We start from the raw sequence: 12,143 nt of genomic DNA on the forward strand, positions 1-12,143 counted from the left end.
TGGTCTCCTATGAGACTCATTTACCCATTCAGTGCTTCTAATTTGCATATCAAAGCTATGTGCTTTTGCCTGCCTGTAAAAGTGGTTTTTCACTGCTAAGAAAAAGCAGTTACACAGGTTAATTAACATTTCAATGGATATCCTAAACTAGCAAGCAGAGTTAACTAAATCCTAGAGGTAAAAGAAAAAAAAACTTTTTTATATCTGTGTGTAATTCTTACATCAAGTATTCATCTATTAACTCTCACTAGGCCCAGCTGAAACTATTTGTAATTGACTATGGCATGGGTTAAATAAATGCACTGGTAACTCATAAATGGTGATGATGTGACCAAGGAAAGCTGATTATTCTGAGCAGTGAAAATCAGCCATTTAGAAAATGACCTTCCCAAAATGGCCGCTGCTCCTCCCCCTTCCACATCCATGAGGGTTACACAAAATGGTGGACAGGCCATGTGGTTAGTCCAAAATTGAGGACAGACCATGCGGCTTCCTTTGTCACAAAGAAATCACACATCATACAAGCACCAGAAGTTATTTTAGACCTGAGTTAAAAATATAAACTATATCAAGGCTATGCAGCAACTTTTAAATATACTTTTAAACCTACTTAAACAGATAAACAATCCAATCTGAATCAAAGACAATATGACTTTTTTTATTGTTGCAAAACAAGGTTCAAATTACATTTTAGCATCTTAAATATTATGAGAAACGTATTGTCCCTTGAATTTCATATCAGCGGCTTACTGATAACACAACAATACATTAACGTGGATGTTACTTTCATCAGCTTCGCGATGCGTCCATTGGAGCCGGTCAATTACAGCCGCGTTTGTACAGTGCATCATTAAGAACGTGATATCCCGGACGAGCACCCATCTAAGAATGCCAAATTGATTTCTCACAAATATTTAAAATGCCCGCTCTAATATATACAGGTTGAGTATCCCTTATCCAAAATGCTTGGGACCAGAGGTATTTTGGATATCGGATATCATGGCAATGGGACCTAAACCTAAATCTAAGCACAGAATGCATTTATGTTTTATATGCACCTTATACACACAGCCTGAAGGTAATTTTAGCCAATATTTTTATAACTTTGTGCATTAAACAAAGTGTGTCTACATTCACACAATTCATTTATGTTTCATATACACCTTATATACACAGTCTGAAGGTCATTTAATACAATATTTTTAATAACTGTGTGTATTAAACAAAGTTTGTGTACATTGAGCCATCAGAAAACAAAAGTTTCACTATCTCACTCTCGCTCAAAAAAGTCTGTATTTCGGAATATTCCGTATTTCGGATATTTGGATATGGGATACTCAACCTGTATTGTAAACGCCTGCACCTCTTATTACCATATCCCATGAATGTGCGCTATATATCGCAAAACACTGCATCCCATAATAGAAAACAATACACCCACACATTATCTGAGTTCCAAAGCTCATTGATGTATATATTTGTTATTAAAAAGGATATGGATTCAATATATATTACAAAGTACAGTATACCTGTAGTTACATGGTTACACTCACACAGTAAGCAGTTAAAACATACAGTTACATACAATTACATAGTTACATACAATTACATAGTTACAGGCCAGCGATACAATTACCATTCCCTCCAATGCATCTTATGTCTCTCTTTCTCTGTAAATAAATACAGGAACTGAACTGGCAGCAAGTCCATCATCCTCTGAGACCAAAAAGCCACTAACTTCCTGTGTGGTCAGCAATGTGTTATCTAGTTTCTGGGGGAGGGATTCATGATGAGTCACTATTCTCTTTGTATATGCTGATCAGGTTCAGCCTTGAAGACATCCAAAGGGCTGGCCTGAGTTTCCTGTCCTCTACCTGTTTGGAATATCTATTGTTCTAATAAGAGTGATTTTTAGCTTTCATACATGTAATCATAATTCCGTGTTGCAATGTCCTACAACTTAATAACAAGTATCAAATGAATCTACACATTAATCTGGTTGTTTTAATAGTAAATATGACAGGTCTATCTTGCTTCGTTCAAATAATACACATACATGATACCACTCCATCATATACAATTCTAAATCATCATGATGTCTGGCGCTTGATACCACCACAATTATGTACTGCATGAAATAAGTGTTGAATCCATCTCTGTGGCATGTCCGTGTAAATGCTTGTGTTACCATATATTGCTGTGCTCGCTGCGCATATTTGCAAGTATAGCGACTTATGATGTGTGTAGTTTGTATGTTCTCTTTATGTAATATTTTTGACTACGACATCGCCTAGTGCACAGGTTCTCAAACTCTGTCCTCGGGACCCCAAACAGTTTATGTTTTTGAGGTCTCATAAAACCACAAGTGAGATAATTATCTCCACCTGTGGATCTTTTAAAAATGTGTCGGCAAAAAGTACAATCTGGTCTGAGGAAAGACCCTGTTGTAGGCCTAACCAGAGTTGTTTTGACCATGCAACTACTGCCTTGTTAACCCATCCAACTAAAGCAGGACCAAACAACACTCCTGCTGCTGTATACATGGATTTTAACATGGTCTCCAGCTTACGCTCTGATGAGTCTTTTAGCGTCGTTGCAGCTGGGACTGGAATAGATAACTTGTTTTAAAGTTCTGAAACTGAATAAACCACTGGTGGCGTATTTTCCCATTTAGTTGTCATAACCTGGAAAAGGGGAGTTAGACAGAAATCGCTTTGGCACAAAAACGTTTATCTGGATTTCTTCATGCTTACACCAACTACTTATTAAGAGAAGCTGAATAAAGAAAACACACAGCCACCCTTTGTCATTTAGCAAACAATGTCTTAGTGTGCACTTGGTGTACCTCTCTGAAGAGGACATCAATGTCCGGGCCTCAGTGACCTTACTAGCTGACTCCTGGTCCAAATCACCCTCCTCTTGTTTCGCTGAGATACAAGATCTGGTTTTGATGGAATGCAATTCTAGAAATATGCTGAGCCCACTAGCCGCCTCATGATCTTTGCGTGCTGCGGACAAATCTGATGCAAAATCAGCCATCACACCTGTCATTATTGCCTAAGGAGGATCAGTGCAGAGGTCCTTATTTAGACACGTATTTGCAAGACTTACTGTGCCAGAGAAAGTTTCAACACGTAACACAATCAGACAAGCTGCGTTTTAGATTTTTCATTAGCTTATGATGTACAGCGACAGACTTTATACACAACAGTATTACCGTGAATTTTCATGACTCAATAATAAAAACTAAAGTGTGTATTAGACTGAGTGCACTGCACTCGTGTACACACTAAGTCTGTGTTGCACTACAAAACCCTACCAACACCCCTGCCCCCTTCAGTGGCCGAGTGTTGTAGGACCTCACCAAACTTCCTGAAGGAAGAACCAGGAAGTATGTATAAGATGGCATCTCACCATGTGCTTGTTGCCTTTCAACATATACATCAAACTATGCAATACATACTATAGTAAGCTGGACTAAATAAATGTTACACAAACATTCTCAGCATCGGTTAAATAGCCTGCTTTGCCCCCTATAGCCACTTGCAAGTGATGCAGTCCCAGCCCACAGTGCTATGAGACACTGGGACCGCCACTCCCCCTCCCCCCCCCACTGGTAGAGCGAGTACTTAGGGAGCGCCGGAAAGCGCCCTTCCCCTCCCGCAGCACGGCAGCTCTATATGTGAGCTGACCGCGGCTGGGATTTGAGACGCGGGGACGGGGGACCAGCGGCAGCCGATAGCGCCAGTCCCCCGGAAACCTCACTAGCGAAAGGCTCCTTCCGCAGCCCTGCAGCTATATGTGAGCTGTTTGGAAGCGGTGACAGGGACCAGCGGTGGTGGTGTATGCGCCATTCCCCTGCATATGAGGGGAGCGGTGGGGATGGGCGCAGAGTGTCTTGCAGCGCGTACAGATTAAAACACCCCCACCTCCGGAGCAGCGGCAGCATGGGCTGACCACCGCTATAGACAGCCCAGCACAGACACACTCACGCTGCCGCCCGCTCAGTACCTGATCTGGAGTCTGGAGCATCGACGGAGCTTCTCTCCAAGCGCTGTCCTGCTCCCTCAACCATGGCTGGAATCAGCGTATGCTGATGAAAGTCTATGGTGGGGCTTCTTGTGTAAGCGTGGACAAGCCTCTGCTGCCTGTAGCAGCCCACACAGACTCGGGCCCAAGCTTCTTAATAAGCTGGGCAGGGCTGTGGGTAAAAATTAAAAATTAAAGTCTGGAGCTTCAGTCCAGAACATGCTATCCCATGAAGGCATATAAATAACACTGAAGCATCTTGGGAGTATGGAGGGGGAGGAGGGTTACACATTTAAATGTGCCTATCCCTGCTATTGCACCGTCCATATTCCAAGAGTACTCCCGTGACCCCTAACGGATGGGATGCCTCCAATGTCAAGTTTTATGTCTGCTGTGATCCTAGTAGAGAGTCATTATCTATTTTTTTTCTAAGCATCATCTGCCGCATGTTCCACTAGCTGAGTGTAAATGCGGAGTAAGCCTACGGTCATGAGTCCTGCTTATGCCACCTTCAATTTACTTACCGGTCCATTTCTTTCAGAAAGAGATTATAAAGATGAATAAATATTGTTATATCCGCTTTAGAACACAGAGGTATTGATGCTTTTCTATCGGTATACATTTATAATTTAATGTCTGGTTTACAAAAATAGCTTTAATTATTACACAAAGTAAATATACAATCCTACTATTAAATAACGTGGCTAAAACAGACATCTCAGTAAACTGAATTAAAAAGACATTCTGAATGTTAGAATAGAAAGTTAAAACAAAACTCTCGAGTCCTCAAGCAATAATAATAGTCGGTGCGATTAACTTGTTTGTACAATTAATTTAGGATAAAGCTTCCCCAATCCTTTTGTTATTTCTGCACTTACATAACGACCACACACATTCAGCGCAGAACTTTTTTAGGCTAAAGCATGACGTATGAGCTGCAGCCTGGCGATTCTCAGGGAACCAGTAACATCACTGAAAGTTCTTAGTGAATAGTAGGCTCCATTCTCACACACTCAGTCCACAAAACTATTTCATCCACAGTGTTTAGGTAACTTCAGCTTTAGGGACTGAAATATAAAGACAACATAATAGCACAGCATAAAGTCTACTGTTGCAGTTTGTTTGATATTTCGCACCTTTCTCTTTAGTTGCTTCCTAGTTATCAGTATGCTAGAAAACCGAATCCTTGGAATAACACGTATCTAGTACTGGAGGCAAAGGAGCAAGTCACGGACTGGCTTACTAAGGCAGATCATATTGTCCACTGCTGCAGCACATTGTAGGAAATCCTGTCTCTTCCATGGGGTGTAGTTAACTTTTGATCATACTGGTGGGTTAGTCTCCTCTTAGAGTTCACTACAAGCAATTATGTCAAAATAGGGTTCCTGATTGTATGACATATGTTGCAGTGCTGCTTCTCCCTCGGTTGGCTGCAACGTGAAGGCTCTCTTCTTCCGCAGCCCAATGCATTCAGCTCCGACACTCTGATGAGGTGGGGCTGCGTACGCTGGACATAAGGTGGGATTTGTAGGTCTTGCTGAGCCCGGTCATCCAGAATTTAAGCAGTTTTATATTGTCTTCCTCTGAAGCCCCCAGGATGCCCAGCAGCTTTTGGGTGTCCTCTTTGGGGCGACTATCCACTTTTGTGAACTTAAACAGGACCTTCACCTTGCTGCAGGAAAACAGAAAGCTTGTTAGACACAAGTATTTTGCACAATCATTATCAAAATCCCATTTTGATGTTATAATTAAAAAAATAATTGTCTGCCTATAGTCCACGTACATCTCTTACTACCTTTACCATAACATTAGGTTTACTATCGGACAACGCCTATCGCCCCCTCCTCCACATCATTTTCTGTACTGAGAGCTCACATTACAAAAACAGCTGACAGAGAGGAGGCTGACCAAATCTGGACTTTCCCTGGCCCTATTGCCCTAATATTAGATTTTGGCAGATTTATAGTACAATTGCTTGTAAGAACTGAAAATGTCCTTGCCATCTTGGAAACGGCTATATGGAGTTAGGTAAAATGGAAGCTTGTTACTAATATTCTTTATTCAGAAAAGTGCACAGTATGTCACAGAGCTGAATTTAATTAGCAGCGTCACTTACAAGGGCTATTCAATTATAGCCGCTGCCTGCACTTACCTCATATTTCTGTGTGCACCCCCTGGAGGTAAGCAGAGCGCTAGGGGCTTATCGCAGCTGCTTGCAAAAGGTTAACCCATAGCTCTGGACATGGGGGAAGCCATTTTATTTTATACAAGCACTGGCACTATGAATGTATAAATGAGCTGCCAGTCCAGAACCTGGAAAGTACTGAGGAATACACAGGAGAGAATAGACACAGCGCAGACATTATCCCTTCATTATGATTATTGCTAGAGACAAGTCACGGCTAGGCAATGGCCTTACTTCATCCATTCCTCCTTCAGACACACCAGGCACTGCTCCACCACATCCATAGACAGGTTCTCATTGCTGAGAGCAGCTTCTATCTTGCTGAGGATCGTCAGTCCCACTGTCAAAAAAGTCATACAGCAGTTAAAGGGACTCCAACCTGAGAACATTACAATTACATCTCTTCAGACTCAAGTGCAGATGCGACTGAATTAAGTACAATTCTGCATTTCCTGTACTTGTGTACGCACAGTTCTAGCACATGTGCGGTGCAAACACACACAAGCTATGTGCCGCAGACAGACGTATGTCCAAACTCTGCAGCAGCCCTTCAGTGAATCGCCTCAATCCATGCTACAAGCAAAGCTTGTGCTCCTCCTGTTGGCTGGCACTGACCTCTGGACTGTGTCCTATACAGTAGGTCCATCTCTGATGACCAGTGATATTAAAATCACTGTTGTAACAATTTAAGTTACTCAGGCAGAACAGTAAGGCCTTATGTCATTTAACCCCTTCAGTGGTTGTCACCACTGGCCACCCCGGAATATTTCTGTGCATACTACTGGCTGATTCCCCGGGGACAGCCGGCTGCCGGGAATCAGCATAAGCTCTTATAGAGTTAAACCCGCCCCCCCAAACTCCTATGGGCCGGGGGGGGGGGGGGGCTTAACTGTGCAATGGTTTATGCTGATTCCCGGGCGCCGTAAGCAGGGACATGCAGTGAGCTAAATGGTTCAGGAGGCACTGGCTAGCACCAGAGCCAGTTTTACATGCAATATATGAGCCAAAGGGTTCATGTGGGCATTATACACAGGTGCAGCAATATAAACTCCTGGAAATTTGGTGAGTTGTGATCTGAGAAGTGCAGAAAAGGTCAGCAGGTGAGGCACTGCCTCACATGCCATAGACTTTTTACTCCAGAGTTTTGGCTATAAAAATGATTAGAATAATACAAAGAAGATATTTCAAACATATTCTTTGTATTTCTCTATCGTCCTAGTGGATGCTGGGGTTCCTGAAAGGACCATGGGGAATAGCGGCTCCGCAGGAGACAGGGCACAAAAAGTAAAGCTTTAGGATCAGGTGGTGTGCACTGGCTCCTCCCCCTATGACCCTCCTCCAAGCCTCAGTTAGATTTTTGTGCCCGGCCGAGAAGGGTGCAATCTAGGTGGCTCTCCTAAAGAGCTGCTTAGAAAAGTTTAGCTTAGGTTTTTTATTTTACAGTGAGTCCTGCTGGCAACAGGATCACTGCAACGAGGGACTTAGGGGAGAAGAAGTGAACTCACCTGCGTGCAGGATGGATTGGCTTCTTGGCTACTGGACATTAGCTCCAGAGGGACGATCACAGGTACAGCCTGGATGGTCACCGGAGCCTCGCCGCCGGCCCCCTTGCAGATGCTGAAACGAGAAGAGGTCCAGAATCGGCGGCAGAAGACTCCTCAGTCTTCTTAAGGTAGCGCACAGCACTGCAGCTGTGCGCCATTTTCCTCTCAGCACACTTCACACGGCAGTCACTGAGGGTGCAGGGCGCTGGGAGGGGGGCGCCCTGGGAGGCAAATGAAAACCTTTTTTGGCTAAAAATACCTCACATATAGCCTCCGGGGGCTATATGGAGATATTTAACCCCTGCCAGAATCCGTTAAGAGCGGGAGACGAGGCCACCGAAAAAGGGGCGGGGCCTATCTCCTCAGCACACAGCGCCATTTTCCCTCACAGAAAGGCTGGAGGGAAGGCTCCCAGGCTCTCCCCTGCACTGCACTACAGAAACAGGGTTAAAACAGAGAGGGGGGGCACTAATTTGGCGTTAGAAATATATAAAAAAGATGCTATAAGAGAAAACACTTATATAAGGTTGTCCCTATATAATTATAGCGTTTTTGGTGTGTGCTGGCAAACTCTCCCTCTGTCTCTCCAAAGGGCTAGTAGGTCCTGTCCTCTATCAGAGCATTCCCTGTGTGTGTGCTGTGTGTCGGTACGTGTGTGTCGACATGTATGAGGACGATGTTGGTGAGGAGGCGGAGCAATTGCCTGTAATGGTGATGTCACTCTCTAGGGAGTCGACACCGGAATGGATGGCTTATTTAGGGAATTACGTGATAATGTCAACACGCGCCAAGGTCGGTTGACGACATGAGACGGCCGACAAACAATTAGTACCGGTCCAGACGTCTCAAAAACACCGTCAGGGGTTTTAAAACGCCCGTTTACTTTAGTCGGTCGACACAGACACAGACAGGGACACTGAATCCAGTGTCGACGGTGAATAAACAAACGTATTCCTTATTAGGGCCACACGTTAAGGGCAATGAAGGAGGTGTTACATATTTCTGATACTACAAGTACCACAAAAGAGGGTATTATGTAGGATGTGAAAAAACTACCGTAGTTTTTCCTGAATCAGATAAATTAAATGAAGTGTGTGATGATGCGTGGGTTCCCCCCGATAGAAAATATGGGCGGTATACCCTTTCCCGCCAGAAGTTAGGGCGCGTTGGGAAACACCCCTTAGGGTGGATAAGGCGCTCACACGCTTATCAGAACAAGTGGCGGTACCGTCTATAGATAGGGCCGTCCTCAAGGAGCCAGCTGACAGGAGGCTGGAAAAATATCATAAAAAGTATATACACACATACTGGTGTTATACTGCGACCAGCGATCGCCTCAGCCTGGATGTGCAGAGCTGGGGTGGCTTGGTCGGATTCCCTGACTAAAAATATTGATACCCTTGACAGGGACAGTATTTTATTGACTATAGAGCATTTAAAGGATGTATTTCTATATATGCGAGATGCACAGAGGGATATTTGCACTCTGGCATCAAGAGTAAGTGCGATGTCCATATCTGCCAGAAGATGTTTATGGACACGACAGTGGTCAGGTGATGCAGATTCCAAACGGCACAAAGGTGTATTGCCGTATAAAGGAAGAGGAGTTATTTGGGGTCGGTCCATCGGACCTGGTGGCCACGGCAACTGCTGGAAAATCCACCGTTTTTACCCTAAGTCACATCTCTGCAGAAAAAGACACCGTCTTTTCAGCTTCAGTCCTTTCGTCCCTATAAGAGTCATATCTGCCCAGGGATAGAGGAAAGGGAAGAAGACTGCAGCAGGTAGCCCATTCCCAGGAACAGAAGCGTTCCACCGCTTCTGACAAGCTCTCAGCATGACGCTGAGACCGTACAGGACCCCTGGATCCTACAAGTAGTATCCCAGGGGTACAGTTTGGAATGTCGAGACGTTTCCCCTGCGCAGGCTCCTGAAGTCTGCTTTACCAAGGTCTCCCTCCGACAAGGAGGCAGTATGGGAAAAAAAAAAAAATTCACGAGCTGTATTCCCAGCAGGTGATAATTAAATTACCCCTCCTACAACAAGAAAAGGGGGTATTATTCCACACTATATTGTGGTACTGAAGCCAGAAGGCTAGGTGAGACCTATTCTAAATCTAAAAAAATTTGAACACTTACAAAGGTTCAAATCAAGATGGAGTCACTCAGAGCAGTGATAACGAACCGGGAAGAAGGGGACTATCTGGTGTCCCGAGACATCAGGGATGCTTACCTCCATGTCCCAAATTTGCCCTTATCACTAAGGGTACCTCAGGTTCGTGGTACAGAACTGTCACTATCAGTTTCAGACGCTGCCGTTTGGATTGTCTACGGCACCCCGGGTCTTTACCAAGGTAATGGCCGAAATGATGGTTCTTCTTCGAAGAAAAGGCGTCTTAATTATCCCTTACTTGGACGATCTCCTGATAAGGGCAAAGTCCAGGGAACAGTTGGAGGTCGGAGTAGCACTATCTCGGATACTGTTACAACAGCAGGGGTGGATTCTAAATATTCCAAAATCGCAGCTGATCCCGACAACAAGTCTCCTGTGCTTAGGGATGATTCTGGACACAGTCCAGAAAAAGGTGTTTCTCCCGGAAGAGAAAGCCAGGGAGTTATCCGAGCTAGTCAGGAACCTCCTAAAATCAGTGCATCATTGCACAAGGGCCATGGTAAAAAAAATGGTGACTTCCTTTGAAGCAATTCCAGTCGGCAGATTTCATGCAAGAACTTTTCAGTGGGATCTGCTGGACAAATGGTCCGGATCGCATCTTCAGATGCATCAGCGGATAACCCTATATCCAAGAACAAGGGTGTCTCTCCTGTGGTGGTTACAGAGTGCTCATCTTCTAGAGGGCCGCAGATTCGGCATTCAGTTTTGGATGTTGGTGACCACGGAGGCCAGCCCGAGAGGCTGGGGAGCAGTCACACAAGGAAAAAATTTCCAGGGAGTGTGATCAAGTCTGGAGATTTTTCTCCACATAAATATAGCTAAGGGTAAATTTATAATGCTCTAAGCGTAGCAAGACCTCTGCTTCAAGATCAGCCGGTATTGATCCAGTGGGATAAAACATCACGGCAGTCGCCCACGTAAATAGACAGGGCGGCACAAGAAGCAGGAGGGCAGTGGCAAAAACTGCAAGGACTTTTCGCTGGGCGGAAAATCATGTGATAGCACTGTCAGCAGTGTTTCATTCCGGGAATGGAAACTGGGAAGCAGACTTCCTCAGTAGGCACGACCTCCACCCGGCAGAGTGGGAACTTCATGGGGAAGTTTTCCACATAATTGTAAACCGTTGGGAATTACCAAAGGTGGACATGATGGCGTCCCGTCTGAACAAAAAACGGGACAGGTATTGCGCCAGGTTAAGAGACCCTCAGGCAATAGCTGTGGACGTTCTGGTAACACCGTGGGTGTACCAGTCGGTGTATGTGTTCCATCCTCTGCTTTTCATACCTAAGGTACTGAGAATTATAAGACGTAGAGGAGTAAGAACTATACTCATGGCTCCGGATTGGCCAAGAAGGACTTGGTACCCGGAACTTCAAGAGATGCTCACAGAGGACTTATGGCCTCTGCCGCTAAGAAGGGACTTGTTTCAGCAAGTACCATGTCTGTTCCAAGACTTACCGCAGCTGCGTTTGACGGCATGGCGGTGGAACGCCGGATCCTAAGGGAAAAGGCATTCAGGAAGAGGTCATTCCTACCCTGGTCAAAGCCAGAAAGGAGGTGACCGCACAACATTATCACCACATGTGGCGAAAATATGTTGCGTGGTGTGAGGCCAGGAAGGCCCCACGAAGAAATTTCAACTCGGTCGATTCCTGCATTTCTTGCAAACAGGAGTGTCTATGGGCCTCAATTGGGGTCCATTAAGGTTCAAATTTCGGCCCTGTCGATTTTTCTTCCAGAAAGAATTGGCTTCAGTTCCTGAAGTCCAGAAGTTTGTCAAGGGAGTATTGCATATACAACCCCCTTTTGTGCCTCCAGTGGCACTGTGGGATCTCAACGTAGTTCTGGGATTCCTCAAAACACATTGGTTTAAAACCAGTCAAATCTGTGGATTTGAAGCATCTCACATGAAAAGTGAACATGCTCTTGGACCTGGCCTGGACCAGGCGAGTGTCAAATTGGTGGTTTTTTTCTCAAAAAAGCCCATATCTGTTTGTCCATTCGGACAGGGCAGAGCTGCGGACTCGTCCCCAGTTCTCTCCCTAAGGTGGTGTCAGTGTTTCACCTGAACCAGCTTATTGTGGTGTCTTGCGCCTACTAGGGACTTGGAGGACTCCAAGTTGCTAGATGTGGTCAGGGCCCTGAAAATATAGGTTCCAGGACGGCTGGAGTCAGGAAAACTGACTTGCTGTTATCCTGTATGCACCCAACAA

The 12,143-nt window shown here is 44.8% G+C and overlaps 1 protein-coding gene across 2 annotated transcripts in view; it reads right to left on the reverse strand.

Annotated features, from left to right (window-relative positions):
* Positions 1-633: 633 nt before the first annotated feature.
* FLCN (folliculin) overlaps positions 634-12,143 on the reverse strand; it is a 46,861-nt gene continuing 35,351 nt past the window's right edge. For both annotated transcript variants that reach the window (XM_063934831.1, XM_063934830.1), the window contains exons 11-12: positions 6,449-6,554; positions 634-5,701 (exon numbers count right to left, since the gene is read on the reverse strand). In XM_063934831.1, the coding sequence (XP_063790901.1) occupies positions 5,500-5,701; positions 6,449-6,554 (308 nt within the window). In that variant the 3' untranslated portion in view covers positions 634-5,499. The remainder of the gene's footprint in view (positions 5,702-6,448; positions 6,555-12,143) is intronic.

Source organism: Pseudophryne corroboree, chromosome 7 (genome assembly GCF_028390025.1).
Source record: "Pseudophryne corroboree isolate aPseCor3 chromosome 7, aPseCor3.hap2, whole genome shotgun sequence".
In the NCBI taxonomy this organism is placed as follows: Eukaryota; Metazoa; Chordata; class Amphibia; order Anura; family Myobatrachidae; genus Pseudophryne; species Pseudophryne corroboree.